This window comes from Microtus pennsylvanicus, chromosome 12, assembly GCF_037038515.1.
Source record: "Microtus pennsylvanicus isolate mMicPen1 chromosome 12, mMicPen1.hap1, whole genome shotgun sequence".
Classification (NCBI taxonomy): domain Eukaryota; kingdom Metazoa; phylum Chordata; class Mammalia; order Rodentia; family Cricetidae; genus Microtus; species Microtus pennsylvanicus.
Window position 1 is genome coordinate 59,363,971 of NC_134590.1, and position 24,891 is coordinate 59,388,861.

Genomic DNA, 24,891 nt, shown 5'->3' on the forward strand with positions numbered 1-24,891 from the left:
GCAGTTGTTCTTTCGTCCCTCTGTTTATATCCTAATTTCCTGTCAGATGAGTAACTAGAAAATGCTTTCTCAGGGCTGGAAAGATGGCTCAGTGGTTAAGAGTATTGCCTGCTCTTCCAAAGGTCCTGAGTTCAATTCCCAGCAACCACATGGTGGCTCACAACCATCTGTAAAGAGGTCTGGCGCCCTCTTCTGGCCTTCAGGCATACAGACAGAATATTGTATACATAATAAATAAATAAATAAATGGTTTTTTTAAAAAAAAAAAAAAGAAAATGCTTTCTCTCATTCTGAAGGCCGCCTCTTCACTCTTCTGCCTGTGTCTGCTATGCAGAGGGTTTTTAATTTGATTCAATTGTATTTACCAGTTCTTGCTTTCGTTTCCTCAATTACTGACATCTTGTTCAGAAATCCCTTACTAATGCTGAAACCTAAAGATATTTTTTACAATGTTTTCTTGTAACAGGTTCCAATTTAGGTCTTTAAAAATGTATTTTTTATTTATAGTTTTGTATATGTTTGTCTCTATTTGATGGTATGTACACTCCACACGTGTAGTGTCCACAGAGGCCAGAAGAGGCCATTGGACCCCCTGGAACTGGAGTTCCAGGCAGGTTGTGAGGCACCATGCGGATGCTGGGAACTGAACTCAGGTCCTCTGCAAACTCTCTTAACTGCCGAGCCGTCTCTCCAGCCTCCCTTACACTAAGCTCTTTGATCTGTTTTGAGTTGACGTTGGCAGGGGTGGAAAGAGCAGATACAATTTCATTTTCTTCTCCGTGTGCATTTGGTAGTCCTAGAACCCTTTGTCTTTTTTTTTTTAATGTTTTTGGAACCTTTGTCAAAAGCCAGTGGCTCCAGCTTCTTGGGCTTATTCCTGGAACTTCTACACATAGATCTGCGTCTGAACTGAAAGAACAACACAAAGACTCAGTGATACAAAGTGTTAGTTCTTTGAAAGGACAGGCAGAACTGATAAAATTCTTAGTCAGACTAAAAGAGAGACAGAGACACAGAACGAGACAAAGACTGAGACAGACAGAGACAGGGGGAGGGGGAGGAAGGTGGAAATGTGAAAATTAATAATAAAATTCTAGACAAAGGGAGGCATTAGAACAGGTGCCACTGAAATCGAGATGCTCATAAAGAAACATTTAAAAAACTTATACTCTGATAGATTGGAGAATATGGGCTAAATGCAAGTACCTTAGACACGTGACTACTGACGCTGGATCAGGCAGGTGTAGACAGCTGACGGATCAATAGCGAGCTGACTGTGATGGTCCTAGGTTCACTGCCAGTCTGTTCCGGATCTCTGAAGAACTAACACCAATATCCTTAAAGGGACCCCACTCTCCAAGGACCTCTAAGCTCCCCTCTCTTTTGGGGGGCTTTGACGGTGCTTCGTTGCAGGTACAATTGATGAGATCAACAGTCGGTTGCCATCCACTTGAACTTCAGCCTGTGTCCCCTCCCTGGAGACGGAGAGCTGGACCTAAATTCCTAGTCCTCTCAATCCTGCCTCAGCAGTTTCTAGCCCCCATCCTCCCTGCAAACTCTCTTCCAGCTCATCAGCATGCAAGAGGCACCCTCACCTGGGCCATGGAACGCTGGAAATGGCCTCTGCACGGTGAGGGAGGGGATGACAGAGCAACCATGTAGCGAGCCATGAAGCCAGAGATCCTATGATGGTAACCACTTCTCTTGAAAATCAGTTCAGGTCCCATGAAAAGGGTGCTAATCCTTCCAACAGAGCAGCCCAGTGACCTCGTGTGCTCCCTATGAGCCCCACTTCTCACCACCACACTGAGAAGCATATCTCCAGTGCATTGACCTTTGAGGAGAAGCTACCTACATACAAAAACTGAAGTAAGCCCCATGTGGCCCACCCTGGAGATGAGCAGTCAGAACTTATTGTAGGAGGAGTTATCTGGGTCCTAGGTGACCCTGGGAGAGGGATCTTAGAAGCTTGATCCTGGTCTCCCTTGGGCTTCTTGCCTCTGTGGCTTTCCTATTGCTGACTGTGTCTTGGACCTTTTTCAGTTATGATGTAGGGCAGAGAGGGTTAAGACGTGCTTAGTCTCGTGAGTCATATCAACTCATTGAATTTGGGATGGTTCGGGATTCTGACATGATTTTCTCCCTGGGTCATTATTTTTCTTTCTCTTCTTTAATGAGTCTTGATTATCAATAGATACTTACACATTTTATGTACTTTATAATTCTTGAAGTCTTAATTGGTACCTCCTCACAATTGTAGTTAAATGTGTGTGTGTGTGTTGGACATCTATGACTATACTCATCCCTAGGGTTCATCCTCAGGACCAGCCTTTCCACACCGAGTTTTTTCTTGCCCTTCAGATTTATGGGTCAACAGACTAGAGTCAACAAAAGTCCACCCACATGAAACCCTGGGCTGTGTCCGGAAGAATGAAGGTTTATTCTTTTCATTTCCATTGCTGTGATAAATTACAAACTTCAACTTAGGGGAAGAAAGAATTTATGCTAACTCAAAATTCCAGGTTACAGTCCATCAAAACAGGGAAGTCAGAGTGGCAAGATCTTAAAACAACTGGTCCCATCACATTTACAATTAGGTGTGGAATGAAAATGAATTCATGCATGTTTCTAATGCTTAGCTCCACTATTTCCATTCACACAGTTCAGGATTCTAAGCCTAGGGAATGGAATGATGCTGCCCACGGTGGGCTGTCTTCCCACACCAATTGCTATGATTGAGATAGTTCTCCACTGCATGTCCACAGGCTAGACTGATCTCAACAGTCCCTCACTGAGACCTCTTCCTAGGAAAACGTAGATTTTTGTCAATTTGAAAATTAAAATTTTCCATCAGAGAAAGGGAAAGGGCCTGTGCTCCCTGTGGGCTGTGGTTATGTTGGGGTACAGACATTATTTGAATGTCAGGGTTGAGCACCTAGCTGAGAGGCATCAGGGCCCAGGTACCTGTCTGTAAGTCCTGGTCCCTCAGGCTTATAGACACTGTCATTCCAGGGCCACACCTCTTCACTTTCCAAAGAGGATGGGTGCCTTCATCTTCTGATTCTTCTTTCTGTTAAAAAAATTGATACAGGGCAGTTTTTTTTAATCCCAGTCAGATTCTGCTTGAATGAAATACCACATTGGGTTTTCACATACGTCTACGTGCTCCACCGCTTCATTCATCAGAACTGTTTTGTGCCCTTGATGGTTCTAGAGCATTCTTTAGGAAGTCTGCAGAACTGAGCTACCATGACCCTCAATGGCATCCATGATAACATCTGTGATTTCACTGCCATACTGAAACCTAGAACCATTATGGCAGTATTTGGGAGCGGGTCCTGAGCTCTCATGACTAGGCTAAGACAAGTCCTGAAAATATCCAAACTCCTTCTACCGTGTGAAGATACAAGAAAGAGAACTCATCATCCTCCCTGCCTTTGCCTTGATCTCAGCTTCCAGCTCCCAGGAGAGACAGAAGTGCGTTGTTTACTGGTGGTTTTCACCCAGTTCAGTGACTGTCCCTTAAGCAACTGCTGTCTTAATCCACTACCTCCAACTCTGCTGCTGGGGCTGGTTCAGCTGCAAGGGTTGCAGCCGGTGGGAATTCTGTTCCCTCATGCACCGGCTCTCTCAAACCCATAAAGGAAACTTTATCTAGATCTCCACCCTTCTATGGAACTCAGGATTCAAAGGTTGAGGTGAACTTGTGCTAGCTCAGAGAGCTGAATCGCAAGCAGCTAACCGTCTCTCCTTGCTCGCATCTCCTGAAAAACCCCCGAGACTTCTGCTCGACTCGCACTTAAGAACACCCGTTACACCTGGTTCCTCCTGTCACTTCTTGTCAGCTGGTAACTGACGCATCCTGCTGACCACAGGTTAATTTTATTTAATCAAACAAATGGAACATACTTCTGTATCGTAAACAAAAGCATTAGGAAGAAATGTAACACACCTTAAAGTAACATTCCGCTACAGTTTACCAGTCATAAAAGCCTATAGTGTCTCCTCAGAGCATCTTGGAAGGACCAAGACACCAACACACACATCCCCACACACAGCACATATGTCACACACAATACAAACCACACACACACACAAATACATACATGTATACATACACACATACACACATGTGCACAATACATATATACCTCCCCATACGTGCGTATGCATGCAGACATACCACATGTACAAACACTACATGTACACATAACACAATACGTACCATACACACATGTATATCATACAGTACTCATATGTATACACCCACTGTGCTCCCTGCTTTCCTGTCTCTCCCTCTTTGTGTTCTTTTTACCCCCACCGAGTCACGTTATTTACATGTGACTCCCAGGACTTTCCCTTCTGTGTTTTCATTTTGCCTTTTTATGGTCTGTGATGTCAGCTGCAGTTAGACTGATGGGATGGGAGCAGAGTCTCTGCCATTTGTCTAGGTCTATGGGGGTGCATGTGGCATCTGGGCTGATAGCCCTGATCCCCACGATGGTTTCAACCACGATGGGATCTCTGCAGCTCTGTGATCATCAGTGCCCTCCCTGTTCTCACTCGCAGTTCATCATCATCTTTCCCAGTGAACCACCCCTCGTATGTGAATCTCCATCCTCATCTTTGCTCAGGAGAAACTCGAACTAAGACATACACTACTCAGGAGGCATTGTCATTGCACGGACTCTGTGCGGTTCCGCTCAGTCACTCCCCCCAATCTTTCATTTGGTCTGGTTTGGGGTTCAGGATGTCAGCATGGCTCACTTCTATCTGACAGACAAGGAGACATGGACACAGACTTGAGGTAACTTACTGGAGGTGGGAAAGTGAGGACATGGCCGAGTCTGAGTTCTAACCCTACATGGTGTGACTCTCTGCCTCTCTGCCCATGCTCCCCTCCTCTCTGTGAGTGTCTGGATTCCCATCTGGACATGTTTTGTGGCCTTGACAGAGGTCAGAGTGAATGACCACATTGTTCCTAGTACTGTTAGCTCTAATCAGGATGCAAAGTTCCAGGAGGCAGGTCCCCCTCCCCAGTGTCCCTCCTGGGCCTTCTGTACACAATACCCCGATTCCATGTCTATCCCACTGATAAAGTCTGGAGCCGAGGTCTGCGGGTCCACTATTCATGCTGATAGATGGACCGAGGCTGGGACGACGGAATGAGCTTCATACTGGGCTCAGTAGCCCCAGGAGTCTCTTAACCTCCCAGCTCCCCCATGGCACGGCTGTGTGCTTTCCTGCAGCAGGCAGCCTTGCCATGTGCACAAATTGAGCACGGTTCAGAGTTTATGGCCATACAAAGGCTCGGGAGTACTGTTTTATATGTCTGTTTTGCACGCCTTTAGCATCATAGAGGCTGAAATGAATTCCGCAGTAGAGTCAGGCTGCTCACAAGCGGAGCCAAGAATTTCCTGCAGAGGAGTTAAGGCTACCTCTGGCAGCCATGGTGCACAGCGAGAAAGGCCTTGCAGAGTGTCTCACCCAGCCAGGGGCATCCAAGGGACTTGTATTCTTGAGCCCCTGAAGGCTAATTTTCCCTTTTCCAGAAAACTGGGTGTGGAGTGTGGGCTTGGAGTCAACTCATCACAGATGGCCATGTGTCTTGGCCTTTTCTGGAGTCCCACTGGACCATTTGATAGATGAGGCTACTGAGCTCCAAATAGGTCAGCTAATGTCCCTGTCATAGAACGCCTGAGCCAGGAGGCTCCCCTGTTCAGATATCAGAAGACTGTCAGCAAGGTGTTCTCTGAGCTGGGCTCCCTGTCTCTGCCTCACGTCGCTGGTCTTCTGTTGTACAAGGAACATTCGACTTTTCTTTCCTCTGAGAGTCTCCAAAGTCGGGGAAGTAAGCCAGGCAATGTGGATGGTTCCTATCACAATGACAGGAGCTGCTCTGGATGGAGCAGTGACCCTTTACCAGCCCCTGGAGTTCCTCCACACTCATGAAGTCATGACTCTGTCAACAGGGCCAACTTCAGAATGAAATGACTATGAGCAATGACATTCCCTAGTGTCAAGTATGGTGCGTTCACTCTCTTCCTGAAAGTCCCACAGTCTAGAGTCATGTTCATCGGCATGGCTTTGCTGAGGCTGTTCCATCTGCCTGGTGTTCCTTGCGAGATGCCTATATCCTGTATCCTTCAAAGCCCAGTTGTCAAGCCTGCCTGAATATCACAGAATATGACCCATTCAACTTTCTGCTATCCCTCAGACTCCCGGCCATCAGACTATGGGGGAAAAAATCTCTTTCTCATCTAAGCTGAACAACCGTGTCACTGTCCACAGCTCCAGCTAACACAACAGAGGAGGCCCCTGGGGGTAGGAGTGAGAAAAAGGGACAGGACAGAGACTGAAGGATGAAGTCAAGTCAGGTAGAGTGGGGAGAGAGCCGTGTAGATAGAGAGTGCAGCATGCCCCTACCAGCATATGTCCCATCTTAGGTCAGTGTGTGTGCGTGCGTGTGTGTTCTCCTCTAGGGACCAAGCAGAAGCAGGAAATATTGTGCTGTCTGACATCCGCAATGGCAGCATGAGTGACAGGATCCATCCATGACTGGGAACGACAGCTGGGACCATGTCGTCACAGTGAGCGAGCAGAGGCTGGGCCTTCCAGAACACATGCCCGTTTTCATCTGTGAGCAGAAGGGGCCACACAAGACCAGCTTGTTGCTCTGCACAGTGACTAGCTGGTGTCTTGTCTACCGATTTCCTTGAAGTGCTTACTAACCACTTACGTGGTGGGGTAGAGATAAACTGGATTTTATTAATAAAAATCACTGATTTCTGTGTCCAAAATGAGAGGTTTATTGTGTGCATGTATTATGGGTGATTCTCCGAACCTGCTGGTGCCTTGGAAGGCGTAGTTGCGGTTTTCAGTGTCAATAAGAGTGAGCCTCTTCCTTCTGCTTCTGGTGGACCTCACTCTTTTCATCAGTCTCTGCCATGTATTGCTTCCGCCATGCAACATCATTGACTGTGGTCACCACGTGGTATAAGCCCAGCAGCAACTCATTTGCCAGGCCAGGCAAGGCAGTCCAGGCCAAGCACAGACTGCTGCTACCCAGGGGAGTCATTGTCGGGAAGGCGGGGCCACTCACCTAAGAGATCCCAAGGTGTGTCATGATGGAGTTTCACCTTCTCTTGGTGTGGGAATGAAGTGTTATTTATTTACTTGTTATGTATGTGTCTGTGTCTATGTGAGTAGTTGCCACAAGTTTGTGGGCTCCTGCAGAGGCCAGTAGAAGGGGCTGGATCCAATGGCGCTGGAGTTCCAGGTGGCTCTGAGCTGTAGGTGCTGAGGCTTGAACTTGGGTCCTATGGAAGAGAAACAAGTGCTCTTAATTGCTGGGCTATCTCTCTAGCCTTATATATTTATTTATTTGATATTATTTATTCAGAATATAGATAAGTGCTCTGCTCCTGAACTAGATCCCCATCATTATTTTTAAACTTTGAGACAGGGTCTCACTAAGTTGCCCAGGCTGCCTCTGAACACACTCTAACTCAAGCAGGCCTTGGACTTGTGATCCTCCTGCCTCAGCTTCCTAAGTCTCTGGCATGATAGGTGTGGCCACGAGGCCCCAAGGGTGACATCCTGACACCCCCTGCCCCAGTCTCCTTTCATTTGGCCCAATCCCCAGCAGCTAATGCTGGAGGGAGGCTGATTCTTCCCCTTCTTCAGAGACTGTGGCTCATGGCTGTGCACCAAGCAGTGATACGGGGGGACTCAGACTACAGCACCCCACGCTGCTCCATGGAACGGGGCCGATGGCTCTGATTTCTTGGAGGTTGAGGCCTTTTCTGGGTTCTGTGCCACCCAGTTTGAACATGAGATTCTTGCAAAGGGTGCCCTGGCATCTTAGTGAAGAGGGCACCCAACACAGTCTTCAAAACCATCACAAAGTGAGTCTAGAGAGATGGCTCGGCAGTTAGGAGCACTAACTGTTATTGTTGAGGACTGAAGCTCAGTTACCAGCCTCCAGGTCAGGCGACTCATAACTGCCTGTAAGCCCAGCACCAGGGGCTCCATCTCTATCTTTTGGGCTCACTAGTACCTTTTCTCACATGTGTGAATACACGCCCATACATACATAAAATTTAAATGATCACCAAGTATCCAAAGCATGCAGAGTGTCTAACAGTAGGGGAAGATGCTCTGTGTGCAGTAGGCTGGCCTGTTAGACCACGGTGGGAACTGGTGCAGAAGGAGGTTCACAAGCATTGCCAGTTTCAGATGGGGCTTGCCACGTGGTGTGTGCCGCAGGACCTGGCTGACTGGAAACAGCAGCTGTGGCGAAGGAGCAGGCAGGCACGATCAGAATGTTCCTGGGGGCTCATCAGCCTCAGTTTCTATTTCTCTAAAAGTGTCAACTTAAAAAAAAAAACCCCCAAAAAATACAAAAGTCATTTTCACTCTGTTCTCACACTCAGAGCTGCTCCAGGCTCAAGAGCTCTGAGTATAAACAGGGCTGCACAGAGGTGGAGAGACAGACTGTTCGCCCTTGCCCCCTGATGATGAGTGCCAGGCCCTACCTAGCCTGGGCTGAGCGCTCTGGCATGGTTTCAACTGAGGTGTGGGATATGCCAGGGTCACTTCTGCACAGAGGACTTTCCCATAAGCTGGATGTATCAACCTCGACGTTCGTGGGTGTGCAGACAGAGTGGTTCTATGCACATCAAGTGCACAGCCTGTGGTCTAGCACATAGTAGGTACTCACCAAAGCCAGCTGTGTTTGCTCTGATTGGCCCTCTCTGCCTCTCCCATCATCCTTCTCCCTGTAACACACTGCTTGTTTTCAACTCCCATGATGCCTTATTCATCTCACTGTCTGAGCAGGAAGGGACCAGACCCCTGTTGTTGAGATGCCAACATGGGCCACATTCTCTAGGATGGTGGTGCTATCCCACAAGACCTCAAAACCCCCTAGTGAAAGATATGGTATCGTGTCCTTTACACAGCACAGAAAATACAGGCTCTCTGTATGATGAGCTGAACATTGGAGCCCATTTTGATTATCTTCCATGAGTCCCACACAAGGAACAGGCTGTGGCAGGTGGGGCCCAATGTTAGGCTTGACCCTGGATTCAAGAAATTCAAAATTGACTGGGTGTTGGCAGGACAGTGGTAAAGAATGAGTGGGGGGCTGGTAGTGACAGGGCTCTGCCCTTGTGTAGACAGTGACCATATTCCAGTGGATCAGCTTCTCTGAGCCTATCTCTCATGCCTAAATGACGAGCCAGCAGCCCCCACAGCCCATGGCCTGCTTGATGGTGACCTTGGAAGCATGTAACAGATCCCAGGGAAGACAGCGGTGGTCACGCTGGGTACAGCAGACCCATGGGGTGATGTGGCTACCTACATTGGGGGGCATGTATCAATCCCTCAGTTTTTTCCAATGGTACAGTTATCTTACCTTGGACTTTGCAGCCTGTTCTGGGCTCCTCTATAGGATATAGGTGCCTCAGCAGCACATGGCCACTAGTTCCTGACTGACTGGAACCCAGGAAAATGAGGCTGTGGTTTCTCTTTGCTCCCGATGAACCAATAACCTTGAAAATGTAGAAATCAAATGTCTACGGCTCCCAGTGCCTTGTTTGGTGGCGTGGACTCACAGACATCGTAAAACATCAAATTAGATGGAAAATTGCCCGAGGTCCCTGTAAATGAAAATTGCTCTTTTTTATAAGAGGGAAAATGACCCTTAAAATCACAACAAACAATTTGGGGCTCTTCCTTTTATGAACCGCTCACATGGCAATCCTGTTTGTTCACGCCAGTGCCGGGGCCCCAGCCAGTGTTTCCACGACACCATGCTCTGCACATTCACACGGAACTGTAACCTGAAAACAAAGCTGCCCTCTGCCTTTGGTTCCTGTCCAAGGGGCACTTTGGGCCGCTACCTAATGTTTGCCTCTGGGGCTGAGGCTGGCTTGGTTTGGTGTGGGACTCAGCATGATTCAACTACTCAGTAACTTCAAGCTGGTTGCTTAACTTCTCTGGGCACACTTTCTTCTTCCCTGAAAGAAGAGGGTTGAGTTCAAAGGGAGAGGGGGCACAATCTATGTCTCTGGATGCCAGCTATGGGATTTATATGATCCAGCCATGACCTGTGTCTGCTCATTCTTGTTCAAACATTCTCCCCATCCCAGGGGAATATTTGGGTAACAAGGCGAACAGGGATGATGGTAGTGACTCTGGCTTAGAGCTGCTTAATGGGAGTATAAGGAATCTCCTGGGCACTGTCTCGGTTGCCTGAGTGAGTGACAAGCCAGACAGCCACTGGCATCTGGTATGGGGAAAGCCAGCAATGCTGTGAGTGTACCGCAGTGTATAGCACAGTCCCCCACAAAAGCTGGCTAGCCCTAAATGTCACTAGCACTGAGAAAACAGCACTGGGCAGGATCCCACGTGGAGCTGAGACTATCTGCCCTGCCCTGGCTTGGCCTGGCACTGTGATTCAAGGCAGTGACCCTGAGCTCTGGGAGCCCTAGTCAGCAGCCCCGTGAGTCATCTTTATGATGTGGAGACTCTCTGGAGTCAGGAGAACCTCAGAGGTCACTGCCAAGCCCCGGGCTGGGATAAAGAAGTGTGTGTGTGTGTGTGTGTGTGTGTGTGTGTGTGTGTGTGTGTGTGACAGGGGCATGGATAGGGGCAAGTGGCTGGGCCTGCCCGGGTGTTGCTGGCTGGTTAATGAGGACTCTGGCCAGCTTTGACCTGAGTAGCTATCCTCTGTGTAAATGCAGGTAACACACTGTCACTGTTCCTTGCTCTGTGTCCTTTGTGCAGTGGAGTGGAAATAGTCCCCTTCAAAAAACAAAACAAAAAAAGCAGAACATGGAGCCTGAGATTCCAGGAGCAGAGATCTGGGTGGGGCCTCAAGGGAAGTGATAGAGCTAGCTGTGTGTGTGTTTGTTCTTTCAAACTTCCTTTCTCTGTCATTTCCTTTGAGAGTCCCCCAAGGTGACTCTCATGCCTGCAGTAGTTGACCCGCTCCTCTCTTAGTTACTCAAACGGTGCCTGAAGCTGACCCCACCCCACCTGGCCACCTCCTAAGAACCCAAAGCCTGCTCTTGCATGCGCTTCCTTGTTTGACAAGCATTTATGGAGCACCTACTGTGTACTATAGCGGGTGATGGGGACACAGCAGGAGACTCCACACACGTCTCTGTCTCCAGGAACTGGCTACCCAGCAGGGTGCCCTCAGATGAAACTATGCTAAAACACCACTGAAGGGATGAGAGGGGAATTGTGGGGGCTGCTGTGGGCACTGCATGTGTGTATGTGGACATGGAAGGGCCCATGAGGTTGCCAAGGCAGAAGGCTGGCATCACTTCTCTGGGGCCAAGTGTCCTTGGAGAGGGTTGGTGTGTCTCAGAGCTGGAGAGCAGCCTGGGTCAGGGAGCAGTGAGCAGGGGAGATAGGTAGGGTGTGCAGGTCTGGGAGGTGGTACCTGCCCTTGCAGGCTCTTGGATGCGTGGCTGGACTTTGACTCCTTCAGCAAAGGGCTGTGTGCGATATCCCTGCAGTCTGCACATCTGTCCCCTCTGTAAGTGTGCTGGGCATGTTCTGTGCCCATGCAGTGTACCTTGGGTCTCTACACATTGTAGAGTTCCAAGACCTTTCAACCAGATTACACAGTGGGTGTCGTCCGGAGACATTTTGGATGTGGCCACTAGAGGGCAGCAGCGCTTTTCCCTGCTATCGTTAGAGTAGGCCCCCACTCAGTCTGGTTGGAGGTACAAGGCACAAAAGGACAAAAGACCTCCCTTCATCTACTCAAGATAAAGGAAGACCCATATTGTCAACACTTGCTGCCCACCATATTATGTCTGAGAAAGTGTGGCTTGGAAGGAATAAAGGTGACACAGGACTTGGTGACTGTGCCCAGCCTTCTCCCAGCTGACTTGTCCTATGACCTTGGGGGCCCCCTCACAGCAGAGATACCAGGAGGCTGAGTGGGCTGGGGTAAGGTGTGTCGTAGGGTGTATCAGGTTGGTGGCAAGTGAGAGGGTCTGTGAGCTGCCTGGAGGGGAGCAAAGAGTGGTATATGGTCCGGGGCAGTTTGCTGGCTGGGTCCCGGTCTGTTTTACCCACAGACAGGAAGCAATAATTATCAATGACAAAACGTGTTAAAACGACTTAAGTAACCAGAAGCGTTTGTGAGCTAGGATGGAGTTTTAAGCTTCTCCACACCATGGCAACTTGATCTTGCAGTGTCTTTAGTCCCATAGAAAGGTTACATGGAGGCTGCATTTGGAAAGTCCCTGTGCAAATATTTGCTGGTCCAGAACCCTGTTTGCATATGTAAATCTGCTTATAATTAATTGCGTTTGTCAAGGCCTCTGGCCCGCAGCTGGGAACCACTTCAGACAGCTGGGCCTTTTCCCATGACTGGTCAACACATACAGGACAGGCTTAGAGCCTCTGAACTGTTCCCATTTCCCTGACTCTTATTGTGGGTGGCTTTGCTAGGAAACTGCTGCCCTGGGTCGGCACCTACCCTACCCTGCTGCCTCAGGGTACCCCAGGATGGCAGGTGCTGACTCGAGTGTCACTTCCCGGGTTTTCTCTGTGTGCTTCCACTGTTCTGTGGATGTTACTATGAACCCCGTTTACAGATGTGGAAACTAAGGCAGGGCTCTTAGAAGAGGCGGATTTAGGATTTGAGCCCAGGTCCCCTGCAGCGGCCTTGCTGCACAACCCTGCCTTAAGAGAGTCCACAGTGCCACTTGACCGCTGGCCTTCCCTCTCATGACCCACGCTTGACCTCTGTCCTCTGGGCTCTGTCTGCCAGCGCCAGCGTCTGAGCCCCTCCCCCCAGGAACTCTTCCTACTCCTGGGTGCCTCTCAGGTATCCATAGTGACCCCTCAGCTTGTACCCTGCGTCCCTGTACCTGGCAAGGAAATGACTTTTTTTCTCTACTTTGGTTGCATCTGTCTCTCTTGCTTACCTCACCAGCAGGCCTTCCTGGCTTGCTCCCCTCTCCTGGGGGACAGCACATATGTGTTACGCATATGGGATGTGTCCCGCTCACTTTAAATGAGAGGAGTAACTGGCTTCAAGGTCAAAACCAACACAGTTGTGCAAAGAGCCTCATGGACAGCCAGGACATGTGGCTTCCCATCATGTGGCCCCAGCCCTACCTCCTGCCCCTCACCTAGCCTAGGAAAGGGAAGCATGGAAGCATTTTGTTCCCCAAACCTTTCAAAGTGGCAGCTGAAACATGCAGGCACCTGGGGAGTCTGGGAGTCACAGGGCGACAACCTGAAGAGCCTCAGGGGACCTCGACATCTATTCCTGACAGATAACCGAAGCTTGGCCTACTGAAGGGTCCTCTTTGTCACCCCTAAGGTGGCAGCCTTCAACCCTGTCCCAGGCGCCCCCTGTGTTATCCTGAAATACTGGAGACAGTATGGGCAAGTGTTCTTGTACAGAGAAAAAAACCAAACCAAACCAACCAACCAATCAGCCAACCAACCAAACACCAGCAACAAGAACCCCACACAAAAGGTTGGCAAGGAAGGGGTGACTTTAGGTCTGAGGCTCAGCAGGGAGGGACAGTCTGATACTTCTTCCAAAGCACACTGTGTCCCTTGGATTTGTCCATGCTTGGAGCAGCCACGTTTTCCTTGGGGCTTGCTCTCCGTGAAGAAGTGCTGCAGTCAGAGATAAGCAGGGCTATGGCCTCATTTATGAGGCCAGACTTCAGTCCTTCCTGAAGCCGCCATTGGCTTTATGCACTTGCACTTCACCCCAAGCCAGGCTGTAGCCCAGAGAGCCTGAGCCAGGAGGAGGATTTATCGGCAGAGCCAGGAGGCCTGTGATGCAGATGAGAGGGATGGGGAGAGTCATCTCTGTCCAACACTAGAGGTGGGGAAGGATCTTCTGGCCTGCTGGACTCTAACAGCAGAAATCAAGGGCACCTGACCCCCCCCCACATGGTTCCTGGCCCGGTGTGGTGCTTTGGGATGAGCTGATGTTCATGCATGCTTCCAGTGACGGCAAATAGGTTCCTCCAGCTCTGAAATCACATCTAAATTAATTATCTTTGCTCCATAGTTGCCTTTGCTGTGATGTTCTGCCATCCTTCAGGGAGATGGTTAAGACACTGGAGTAATTTTGCAGCAATAACACTCTCATTGTGGCTTCACTTGCCTGCAAAAGGAGAGCATTCAATTTAAAACACATTGCTCCAGGCTCTGGGCCCGAGGCTCCCGTCTCCCATCCCATGCTGTACAGGGGAGAAGTGGTCCTGAGGGGAGAGGAGGGGCAGGGGTGGCTTAGGAGGTGTGCTGGCTAGTTTTATGTCAACTTGACACAAACTGGGGTCCTCGGAGAGGGGAGAACCTCAACTGAGAAAAAAACCCATAAGATCAGAAATTAGGCAAGCCAGTAGGGCATTTTCTTAATTAGTGATTGATGCCAGAGGATGGTGGTGCCATCCCTGGCCTGGTGGTCCTGATGGTCCTCTCTAAGAAAGCAGGCTGAGCAAGCCAAGGGGAGCAAGTCAGTAAGCGGCAGCCCTCCTCGACCTCTGCATTGTCTCCTGACTCCAGGTTCCTGCTCTGCTTGAGTTCCCGTCCTCACTGCTTTTGACCATGAGCTGTTATACGGCACTGAAAGTGACATAAACCCTTTCTTCCTCAAGTTGCTTTGGGTGTGGTGTTTTATCACAGCAACAATAGCCCTAATTAAGATAGGTATTGGATTAGGACACAAAATTTTCATTTATGTGGTCCCATCAGGGTAAAGGGGCTTGGTGCCACGCATGACAGCCTGAGTTTGATCCCGGGGACTCACATGGGAGAAGGAAGGAATCACTTCCTGTAGTCTGTCCACTGACTTCCACATGTATACTCTGACATATGCATATGTGTGCACACACACACATAAACAAGAAAAATGTTACAAAAGAAAAACCTAGGTGAAAGAAATAAGATCAAAAGACCTATGCCCAGCCTGGGCACCCCACTTAGTGACCATGCACTGTCAGCTTGAAAAGCCAGGCACAGATCACGGCTGGTGTTTGGGATGATGCATAAGTAAATTGGCGCAGCTTAGTTATATCAGAGTACTCACGCCCTTCTTATTCAGTTTTTAAAAATAAGTGATGAGGCTTGGGTCAGCTTCATGTGCAAAGAGGACTCAACAGAGTTCCTTCACCCTCTGAGCACCAACCGCTGGACACAGAAGAAAGTGACTGACAAACTGCCAATATAGATGCAACTGTCTTTGACATTTCCTGCTTCATGGAAAAGTCTGCCAGACACTATGGGCCTGTAGGCTGAAGATGGATGCCCCAACAATTACATAGGAACTTTGGGTGATTGTCCAGGTGGTGAGATGTCTCTGTCAGTTCTAGATTTTTGGAAGTTGCTTACAATGCACTTCCTGTTAACTTAGGTAATATTATATCTTTCTGGGGTCTTTGATGAAGTTAAAGAATAGATAGTTATACTTATAGTTTTCCTTAGTTATGATAAAAGATAAAGTAGATATAAATACTGTAACTGTAATTTTCGCTTTATAACTTTTGTTATATGTAATTTTATTATGTTAAAGTTGAGACCTTCCCTTTTACTTATACAGAAAAGGGGAAATGGTGTGGGAAGTCCTTCTGTATATGTGTTACTTTCATTGGTTAATGAATAAGGCTGCTTTCGGCCAATGGTTTAACAGAATAAAGCCAAGCAGAAAATCCAAACAGAAATATATAGAGAGAGTAGGCAGAATCAGAGAGACGCCATGTTAGCTGTAGCAGAGACAGATGTCCCCATCAGAGCCCGCCAAAACGTTGCCGGTAGGCCACGATCTTGTGGTGATGCACAGAATAATGGAGATGGGTTAGTTTAAAATATAAGAGCTAGCTAAAAATGTACTTAGGCTATTGGCCAAACAGTATTGTAAATATTATAGTTTTTGTTGATTATTTTGGGTCTGAGTGGCCGGGAACAAACAAGCAGCCTCTGACAACAGGCATGGTGGCATATGCCTTTAATTCTAGCATCCAGTAAGAAGAACTCTGTGAGTTCAATGCTTTGTCTACATAATGAGTTCCAGGCCAGTCAGGGCTACACAGAGAGACTCTGTCTAATAAATACTTATATAAGTTAATTATTTGTGTGTGTGTGTGCGCGCATGTGTGTGCACAGCACTTCCCACAGCCTACACGTAGAGGTCAGAGGACAACCTTCAGGTATCAGTTCCTTTCTTCCACTTTTTATGTGGCTTCCAGGGACTGAACTCAGGTCATCTGGCTCGTGTGACAGGTGTACTTACATGTGGAGTCATCTTACTGGCCCCTGTGTTTATTGATATTTACCAAGTATTAGCAGTGTTTTTCATAAGCAGACACCTTCTTGGGAACTTCTTTATGCACAGAAAAAAGCCAGGCAAACAGTCTGCTGATCCTGATGGCCCAAGACATTCCACCTGGCGGTCTTAACACCAGAAGCTATCGCTTGCTCACCACCATCTCCAGTCTCCTTTGGTGCGTGGTGTAAGGCAGAGAGGGAACGTTAGTTCTCTTCACGCATAGTCCACATCCAAAAACCACTCATGCAGCTTGCTGTCATCCCCTCTGGACCTGCTTGAATACGCTTGCAGCACTTTGGCTCATTTCTGTGGGATGTCTCTGGGATCTGCCCAGCTCTGTGGTTTTTATGTTTTGCTTTGTTTTTGCTTTTTGTTTTTACCCTTACTAAAACACCAGTTGGGTTGGTTAGTTTTATGGCAACTCGACACAACCTAGACTCATTTTGGAAGAGAAATTCTTAATCGAGAAGATGTCTTTATCAGATTGCCCGTAGGCAAGTTTGTAGGTCATTTTCTTGATTGATGATTGATGTGGGAGGACCCAGCTTACCAAGCGTGGTGCCACCCCTGAACAGGTAGCCCTGGATGCTATAAGGAAGCATGAGGAGCAAGCCACGAGGAGCAAGCCAGTAAGCAGCACTCCTCTATGACTTTCGAATCAGTTCTTGGGCCTGACCTCTTCTGATGATGGACTGTAATGTGGAAGTGTGAAACGAAATAAGCCCTTTCCTCCCCCAAGTTGCTTTGGTCATGATAGGTATCCTGACGATAGAAACCATAGCTAAATCTGAAACTTTGTAGGAGCCTGGCTAAGTTGGAGTCCTTCACGTGGAAGTGTGGTCATCGGGAACGCAAGCAGACCTGCGCATGAATGAGTGATGGAAGCTACAGCTTCAGTGCCTCCTGGGCCCGAGCGGCATGACTCCAAACTTCTGGACCTTTGTTGTCCTGCTGCCATTTCTGTTGCTGTGCTCAATACCCAGACCAATAGCAGCATAGGGGAGGACAGGTCTATTTGATTCACAGTTCCAGGCTGCGGTCCATCCTTGTGGGAAGTGGAGGCAGGAACTCGAGGGAGCTGGTCACATCATAGCTAAGAGCAGAGAGATGAATGCATGCCTGGTGGTGCTCAGCTAGCTTTCTCCACTCTTACGTAATCTAGGACCTGACAGGGTGTGGTGTCACCTACTGTTTGCCTCCCTCTCCACACCAATCGAAAAAATTAAGACAGCTCCGGACAGTCATTCCTCCTACAGTTATCCCCATAGGGCGACCCGATTTTGACAGTCTGCCATTGAGACTCTCTTCCACATGATTCCAGGTTCGGTCAAGTTGACAAAACTCATCATCATCATATCTGTGCTGCTCAGGCCATGGGGAAGGGTTCCATTGCTGTCACAGTGACACCTGTCATCTGTCTTGAGACTATCCTGCCCTGGGTTGGGACTATACAGCTGCAGCAGAGGTCAAAGAACCAAAACACTACTTCCCCAGAGAACATTCCTTTGACCTTGCTTCACAGCCAGAACATTCCCGAAAAATAAGTAGAGATACATTTCAGGAGCTCAGCTACAAGCGTTCTAGAATTGTGTCTGCAGTGCCCAATAATTCCCAGGCCAACTCACCATGGAGGAGAATAAATCTAAGTTATTACTGCTGATGCAGGCATTTCCTCATCCCTGAGTGGGGCTTTTCTATTTTTTCCATCTCCTTTAACAATTGATGGGTGTCAGGGTAGTCCCTCTCTCTATTCCTGGAGCTCTTGGTCTGACACTCTAGACCTAACCATTTCTGCAAATAGGGAGGTGGTTTCACACACTCAGCATTTTTCTACAGACTTAACTCAAGCTGTGGAATTTCTGTCTAATAATCCTCACCTGGTTTAGCTGCCCCCAGGTGTGAATTACGTGTCCCGCTCAGCCGAGTGCTGCAAGGAGGCCCGTGCTGATGATGAAACACTCGACTGTACCTGGGAAGGAAGATCAGGCTCCGCTTAGGGCTCAGCTGCTGGCGGTGATCCACGCAGCCATGTCTCTTATGAAAGAGCAGAGAGCGCTGAGATGAATTCCTTCCCAATGTGTGCATGTGCTTGTGTGTATGTGTGCATGCGCATTGCATGTGTGAGTATACAACATGTCAGCGTTGACCAAATCAGCAGTAAGGAACAGTTTCTGGCTATACACGAAGAAGACCTCTGAATTACCTCCTTCATGGTACAAATACCATGTGTACCAGGAGGAGGGCGTGGTGGGGCCGACTGGAAATCTCAAGTCTTTAACTAGTGGCTTGTCTCCATTTTACAGTAAGTGTCAGTCATTTCAAACCTAGTTTCTGACCTTTCTGGTCCTCCAGGCATGGTGCTAGGTGGTGGGGAAATAACCGTGAAATGAGAATCCACGGTCCCTGCCTTCCTAGAGCGCGCCACCTTGCAGGAAGGACAAATGACATACAAACAGCCAATGGATTTCTCACCTGCTGCTGAAAAGCCATGGGCACTTTATACAGAGCAGCCGTACTGGCAAGCAATAAGGGCTTGAAGGCCAAGGTGAGAAGCTCAAACTTCACTCAAAATGGGAAGCTGCAGAATTTTTAATAGAGGACAGGCATGATCTAATCGATACTTATAATTTTTGTTACATTAAAAATTTGTGTGTGTGTGTGTGTGTGTGTGTGTGTGTGTGTGTGTGCATGCATGTGGATGCCACGGTACGTGTGTGGAGGTCAGAGGACAACTTCCAGGGGTTGGTTTTTCTTGAACTCCGGTCATTAGGCTTAGCAGCAAGCACCTTTACTGGCTGAGCCATCTTGACCATTAATTCATACTTTACAGAGACTGTTCTGGCTGCTGGGCGAGAGTTGATTGTAAGGGGAAGAGATTCGAGCTGGAGGCCCACATAGGGGGCAACTGCAGGGGTTCAGGCAAGAGGTGAGCTTGATTAGTAGTCAAGTTTGGTGATGGAGATGCAAACCCAGGTTCAGTGCATCCTTAAGGCTTCTCTAGAGAAGCAAAGGCCATGGTGTGTGTGTGTGTGTGTGTGTGTGTGTGTGTGTGTGTGTGTGTGTGTGTGTGTGAATGAAGACTGGCCCATGGAATTACAAAGGCTAAGGAGTCCCACAATCGGACACCTGCAAGCTACACACTCAGAAGAGCTGACAATGTGCTTTTAGGCCTGGCAAACGGGGTTGATGGGAGTTCTAGGCTTAGTCAAAAGGCCTGAGAGTGAGTAGAGGCAGTGGTGGAAGACTCGAGCCACGGCTGAAGAAGCCAGGAGCTCCCGTGCTGGCGGGATGTTGAGAGTGGTTGCTTCGCTACCCGTATTCCTTTCCACTCTGCTCGGGTCTTCGTGTGCTACCCAGCCTTCACCACACTGGGGAATTTTCCAGTCTCTCAGTGCGTCGGTTTATTGCTGACTTTATCCAGAAACACCAAGACTTAGCCCAAAGCGATTAGTGGGAATGGGAAGTCAGGAGCTCACCCATGGAGAGGACACACTGTTTGGAAATTTCTCCCCTGGGAAGCCCAGTGTGACCCTTTCATATATGGGCTTGATGGAAAGGAATCACAGTTGCATCATGGGAATAACAGGTGCTCTGAGAAAAAGGTGGGGGAAAACCCTCTGAGACCACCTTGGGGTAACACAACAGAACTGCTTCTCGTAGTAAAGATTTATTTGGTTTTCATAACCCTTCAGTGAAAGGGTGGCTCCTTCGCACTGCATAAAAGCCTTGTAAATACATTGCAGAAGCAGTAAAAATGCCTTAACATGAGAGAAAGGAAGGAAAGCTTGTGTGGCAAGGAAGCATAAAGTTGAAGCCTCTTTGGGTTTAGCGGCGACCAGAAAGAATAGTCCCATGATTTCATTAAAGCACCCACAAAGACTCGGGGTTTTGCTGCTCTCAAGCCGCTTGCTCCCCAAAGAGAAGCCAGTGTGTACTTTACTGTTTGTGTCTCTTATGCCCCGTGAGCCACTTATAAGCTGACTTCCAACCTGTGCACAAAGCAGAGGCTGTATAATCCTAACTGGTGTTCCAGAAGGCAGAGAGACACATGGCAGGTCTAACGGCTGCACTAAAGGGAGGCCTGGCGTGCTGAGAATCCGCTTTGGGCATCTGGCCCAGCTTCAGGCCTCTGGGTCATTCTTCTGGCCCACCTGCTTTCTTAGCTCTGCCAGCCTGGAGGAGCCGTGCTCTCAGGGATCGGGTATTCTAAAGCATTGCAGTCATCTGAGAGGAACACCAAGTCCTGGAAAAGACAAGCCAGGAGTGAGCAGGTGTGCTGCTGTGGGTGTCTCTGGGGCCCATGAGCAGTACTAGGGCTCCTGTCACCCTCCAAGATGATCCGAGCATTGCGGTGTATAGAAATACACCTCCGTTCCCAAGGAGAGCTAGTGTGTTCTTTCTTCACGTTCACATTGGTATTTACTCAGGCTTTGGTCGACCAGATGGACAGATGGCTGAGTGGTTGGCAGACTGAATGGGTGCAGCTATTGCTGAATACCACTAGCTCCCGCCTCCAGCTACTCCAGCCAGTGCATGCCACATGCCAGAAGGAACTCTGCTAATTTCATCTTTCTTTCCCACCCACAAACCAAAGGAGTTCAGGAACTAAGAGGGACTGGCATAGGACGAACTGTCAGCAAGCTAAAGACTCTGGAGGGGAGGGCTTTACTCTGAGTCAGGCAGGTGCCTCCATGCATACATACATGTGCCCCCCACATCTTCTCTCCACGCACTCACACACACACACACACACACACACACACACACACACACACACAAACACACACACACACACACACACACACACACACACGAGTCTGAGGTAAAGCTCAGAAGGTAAAATCATTTCCCGCACAAGCATAATGACCCGAGTTCAAATCTCAGCACCCATGTAAGAGGCTGTGCATGGCTGTGCACATGTAATACCAGCACTGTGGGGAGCAGAGTAGAAGGATATTTGGGGCTTACGTTTCCCAGCAAGACACTTGATGCTTGATGTCTCCTCCTGGCATCCTCTTGTGTACATGTACCACACATTCATATTCTCTCTCTCTCTGTCTCTCTCTGTCTCTCTCTCTCTCCCTGTCTCTGTCTCTCTGTCTCTCTCTCTGTCTCTCTGTCTCTGTCTTTGTCTCTCTCTCTCTCTCTCTCACCCCCCCTCCCCACACTAGCATTTTTTAAAGGAACTTGGAATTTAGAATTGTACATTTAGTCACCTTGCTAGGCATCTTAGGGAAAGACAGTACAGAGTGGTCACACTGTAAGGGTATAATTATTAGGACCTTTACCCTGATGTCCCCAGATGGCCACTAAGTCCCTCACTCGGCAGTTGTGAAGAAGTGTCAGGGAAGGTGAACATGAGGACATAGCTATCTGGCTGGCTGGGTTTGTGGGACCACGGTGTTAGCTTTCTGTTCCCTTCCTTCCCAGCACCAGCTCCTCGGATGGCATTCACTCCCACCTAGACTCTCCTTCACGAAGGGTCCTGTGGCTCTTTGACTCTGCCTGCAGTGTCTATGGAATGGCCTAGGAGTGAGTAGCCTGCACTGCCTCCATTTGTGGCCTTGGGAGGTGAGGGGTCCCTTTCTGAACCTGCTCACCTAACAGGGGTGACAACTGTTGCAGAAAGTCCGCTGGGACTGGAAGTCCCTCCCTCAGGCCCACTCCCAACCCTCTTCCCAGGCCTCCTCCCTGTGATGTCCATAGGAGAAAAGGGCTCTTGAGTGCCTCACACACCCGCCTGCAGAAGGAGTTCATGATGGTATACAGTTTCCGCACTTTGTCCTTCAGAGTGTCCACTTCAGCCATTTTCCAGCACTGAGGAGAGGCCACGAAATCCCGCAGCTTGGCCAGCACACAGTAATTCTGGGAGTGGGGACAAGAGAGGGCTTTGGGAGAAGTAGGAGCCAGGGGACCAGAGACCGCGTTCAAGAGTCCTCCAACATAGCCTAAGACCTCTTCTCACCCTGGCTGCCCCCTCGGCCAGTAGCAGAGCTGGTTCATAGCCCCCACCCCACGCACACCTCCCCGCCCTGCTCCACCCCGCCCTGACCCACCCCGACTCACCCCTTCCAACCCCTCCTCATCCACCCCTCCCCATCCCACCCCCTCCTCCCTGCCCCACTCCACCCTTCCCCACACCATCCCACCCCACCCCACTCCACCCTGCCCTGCTCCACCCCACCCTGCCCTGCTCCACTCCGCCCCATCCTCCTCCCTACCCCTCCCCACCACACCCCACCTCACCCAACCCTGCCCCACCCCACCAGCCAATACTCTCTTACGTGGATATCCAGGTAGAGTTGAGGCAAGTACCTCACACACGAATCCTGCAGGAAGAAAGCAAGTGGATGGGACAGCTGGTCACAGTCTGTTCCCTGCCAACTGTCCCCCAGCCGATAGCAGCAGAGCTTTTCCCCTGATGCCATGGCACACACTTACAACACATCTTGCATCATGATACCTGTTCTCTAAGAATCTTACTTCAAAGCATAGCCTTTACAATAACTGTATAAAACACCATTTTATACAAGCACATGTGTACAGACACGCACCACCATATGTATGACATTATGTAGTATTGTAGATATAATGCATTCATGTATGCAAACTGATTTTATAGCAGCCAACTGTATGAAGACTACATACCCACATAAATATATTCTTATATATTTATCTGTGTAAGAGCTTTAGGCTACAAGCCAGGCACAGCAAAGTATGTAAGATATAACAGCACCATTAAGAGGCGTGAGTGTATGTGTGTGTATGTGTGCTTGTGTGTGCGCAGGACCAAAGCCCTGCCTATCTAGTGCCCTCCCCTCTATGAACCTCTGCGTGAGCTAGGCTGCTGTTTTCCTTCTCTGTGATTCAGTTCCCCAGTTGTGAAACAAAAGATTGAGTGTGTTGTCTTCCACTTCGTCCCACCCTGCAGTTCTGGGCCTCTGTTCTTCCCTTCTAGCGTCAAATGCTCTGTTTCATGGCGAGGGACATTTCTCTAGACAATTGTCTAAAGAAGTGTCACACGAATGAACACAAGCTTATCAGATGGTATTGTTGATAGGCAGCTTGCCGAGCCACTGGCGCAATGTAACACACAGTTCACGACCACCATAGGTAAGAACTTGTGCAGAAGAGTGTTGTTATAGCAGCAAAGGCCTCTAGGTGGCAGGATCACAAACACTTTTTTTCTCAGTCCTATGTATTTTCCTACTGTTCCACAGCCTATCATTTTTATCACATGACACTAATACGTGCAATTTAACTTTTGAAAAGAAAATACAAAGTGTTAAGATAATGTGAGCCCCAGTACCCGAGGAACGTTGGGCTCTGTTTGAAGCCTGTGCAAGCAGCTGAGTAACACTTTCGAAGTTTACCCAGACTCTTAGGGAAGTCCAGTGTGTTTTGCTTCTATTAGAGATAAGCAGGCAACTCAGCTTTCCCTCCTTTGAAGCACCCCTCAGGGGACACCCCCAAGTTCCTGGGGTCTTCCTCTGAGGATGGGGCTAACATTTGTCCTGTGTCCCTGTGGTCAATCCTTTCAGTCCCATTGCACCCAGGAAGATGCTGTTATCCCTGTTCTTTACAGAGAAGGGAGCTGAGGCAGGGCGCTGAGTAACTGACCCACAGTCCTTCAGCAGATAAGGAGTGTGTCACTCTTGGCATACATTAGGCTAATGACAGAAATAAAGAAGCTTCATTCCTTAGTTCTGTGTAACCCTAAACTTCTGTCTGTCTGTCTATCTATCTATCTATCTATCTATCTATCTATCTATCTATCTATCTATCATTTATCCATCCATCTATCTATCTATTATCTATCTATCTATCTATCTATCTATCTATCTATCATCTATCCATCCATCTATCTATTATCTATCTATCTATCTATCTATCTATCTATCTATCATCTATCTATCTATCTATCTATCTATCTATCTATCTATCTATCATCTATCCATCCATCTATCTATCTATTATCTATCTATCTATCTATCTATCTATCTATCTATCTATCCATCCATCTATCTATCATAGATCTGTCTTCCCAAGGCAAAGGAGGCAAGCGAAGAACTTACCTCAGGCTCTGAAACGTGCAGGCTCTGGAAGTCTGCCATGATCTCACGACTCAGGGTCAGCATCCGGGAGTAGCAGGTAGGGGGCGCAGGCTGTACTGCCAGAGGCCAGACCATCACCAGCAGCAGCGGCAGCAGCAGAGACAATGTCCTGGGTTCCATTGTGCCTGCTACCGCTGGGCCAGCTGTTCCTTTAAACAGCTGCTGGGGGGGGGGGGAGGGGGTTATCCAGAGCCCAGGCTCCCCACCTTTTTCCTGTGGCGGTCCTGCCAGGGCCAGGCATCCAAGGAGGGTGGGACCAAGGACGTGACACGCCCATAGGGTCTGGGACACTGGGTTCTTTCAGAAGGAAACTCTAATAATGGGAGGGGGAGAGTTGCAGGGCTGGGGGACTGGAGGCACCTAGAAAAGAAACAGGCACTCATTTTCTACCAGAAATGTCTCTCACGACAGAAGCAGCAGTTGAGAGGCTGAGAGGGGGAAAGGGATGGAAGAATG

The 24,891-nt window shown here is 48.7% G+C and overlaps 1 protein-coding gene across 1 annotated transcript; it reads right to left on the reverse strand.

The window, feature by feature from the left end:
• Nucleotides 1-19,979: 19,979 nt before the first annotated feature.
• Cytl1 (cytokine like 1) lies at nucleotides 19,980-24,578 on the reverse strand. Its single transcript, XM_075943102.1, has 4 exons — nucleotides 24,397-24,578; nucleotides 22,606-22,650; nucleotides 22,058-22,186; nucleotides 19,980-20,564 (listed from the first exon to the last, which is right to left on the reverse strand). The coding sequence occupies exons 1-4, from the start codon at nucleotides 24,553-24,555 to the stop codon at nucleotides 20,481-20,483; spliced, it is 417 nt and encodes a 138-aa protein (XP_075799217.1). The 5' UTR covers nucleotides 24,556-24,578; the 3' UTR covers nucleotides 19,980-20,480.
• Between the last annotated feature and the right edge of the window lie 313 nt (nucleotides 24,579-24,891).

Coding starts and splice junctions, on each gene's coding strand:
- Cytl1 (XM_075943102.1), bottom strand. CDS start 24,555: ATGGAACCCAGGACATTGTCTCTGCTGCTGCCGCTGCTGCTGGTGATG. Junction 22,187..22,605: donor AACTCTACCTGGATATCCAC/GTAAGAGAGTAT, acceptor CCCCACTCCCAG/AATTACTGTGTGCTGGCCAA. Junction 20,565..22,057: donor TGAACTCCTTCTGCAGGCGG/GTGTGTGAGGCA, acceptor TGTCTTTTCCAG/GACTTGGTGTTCCTCTCAGA.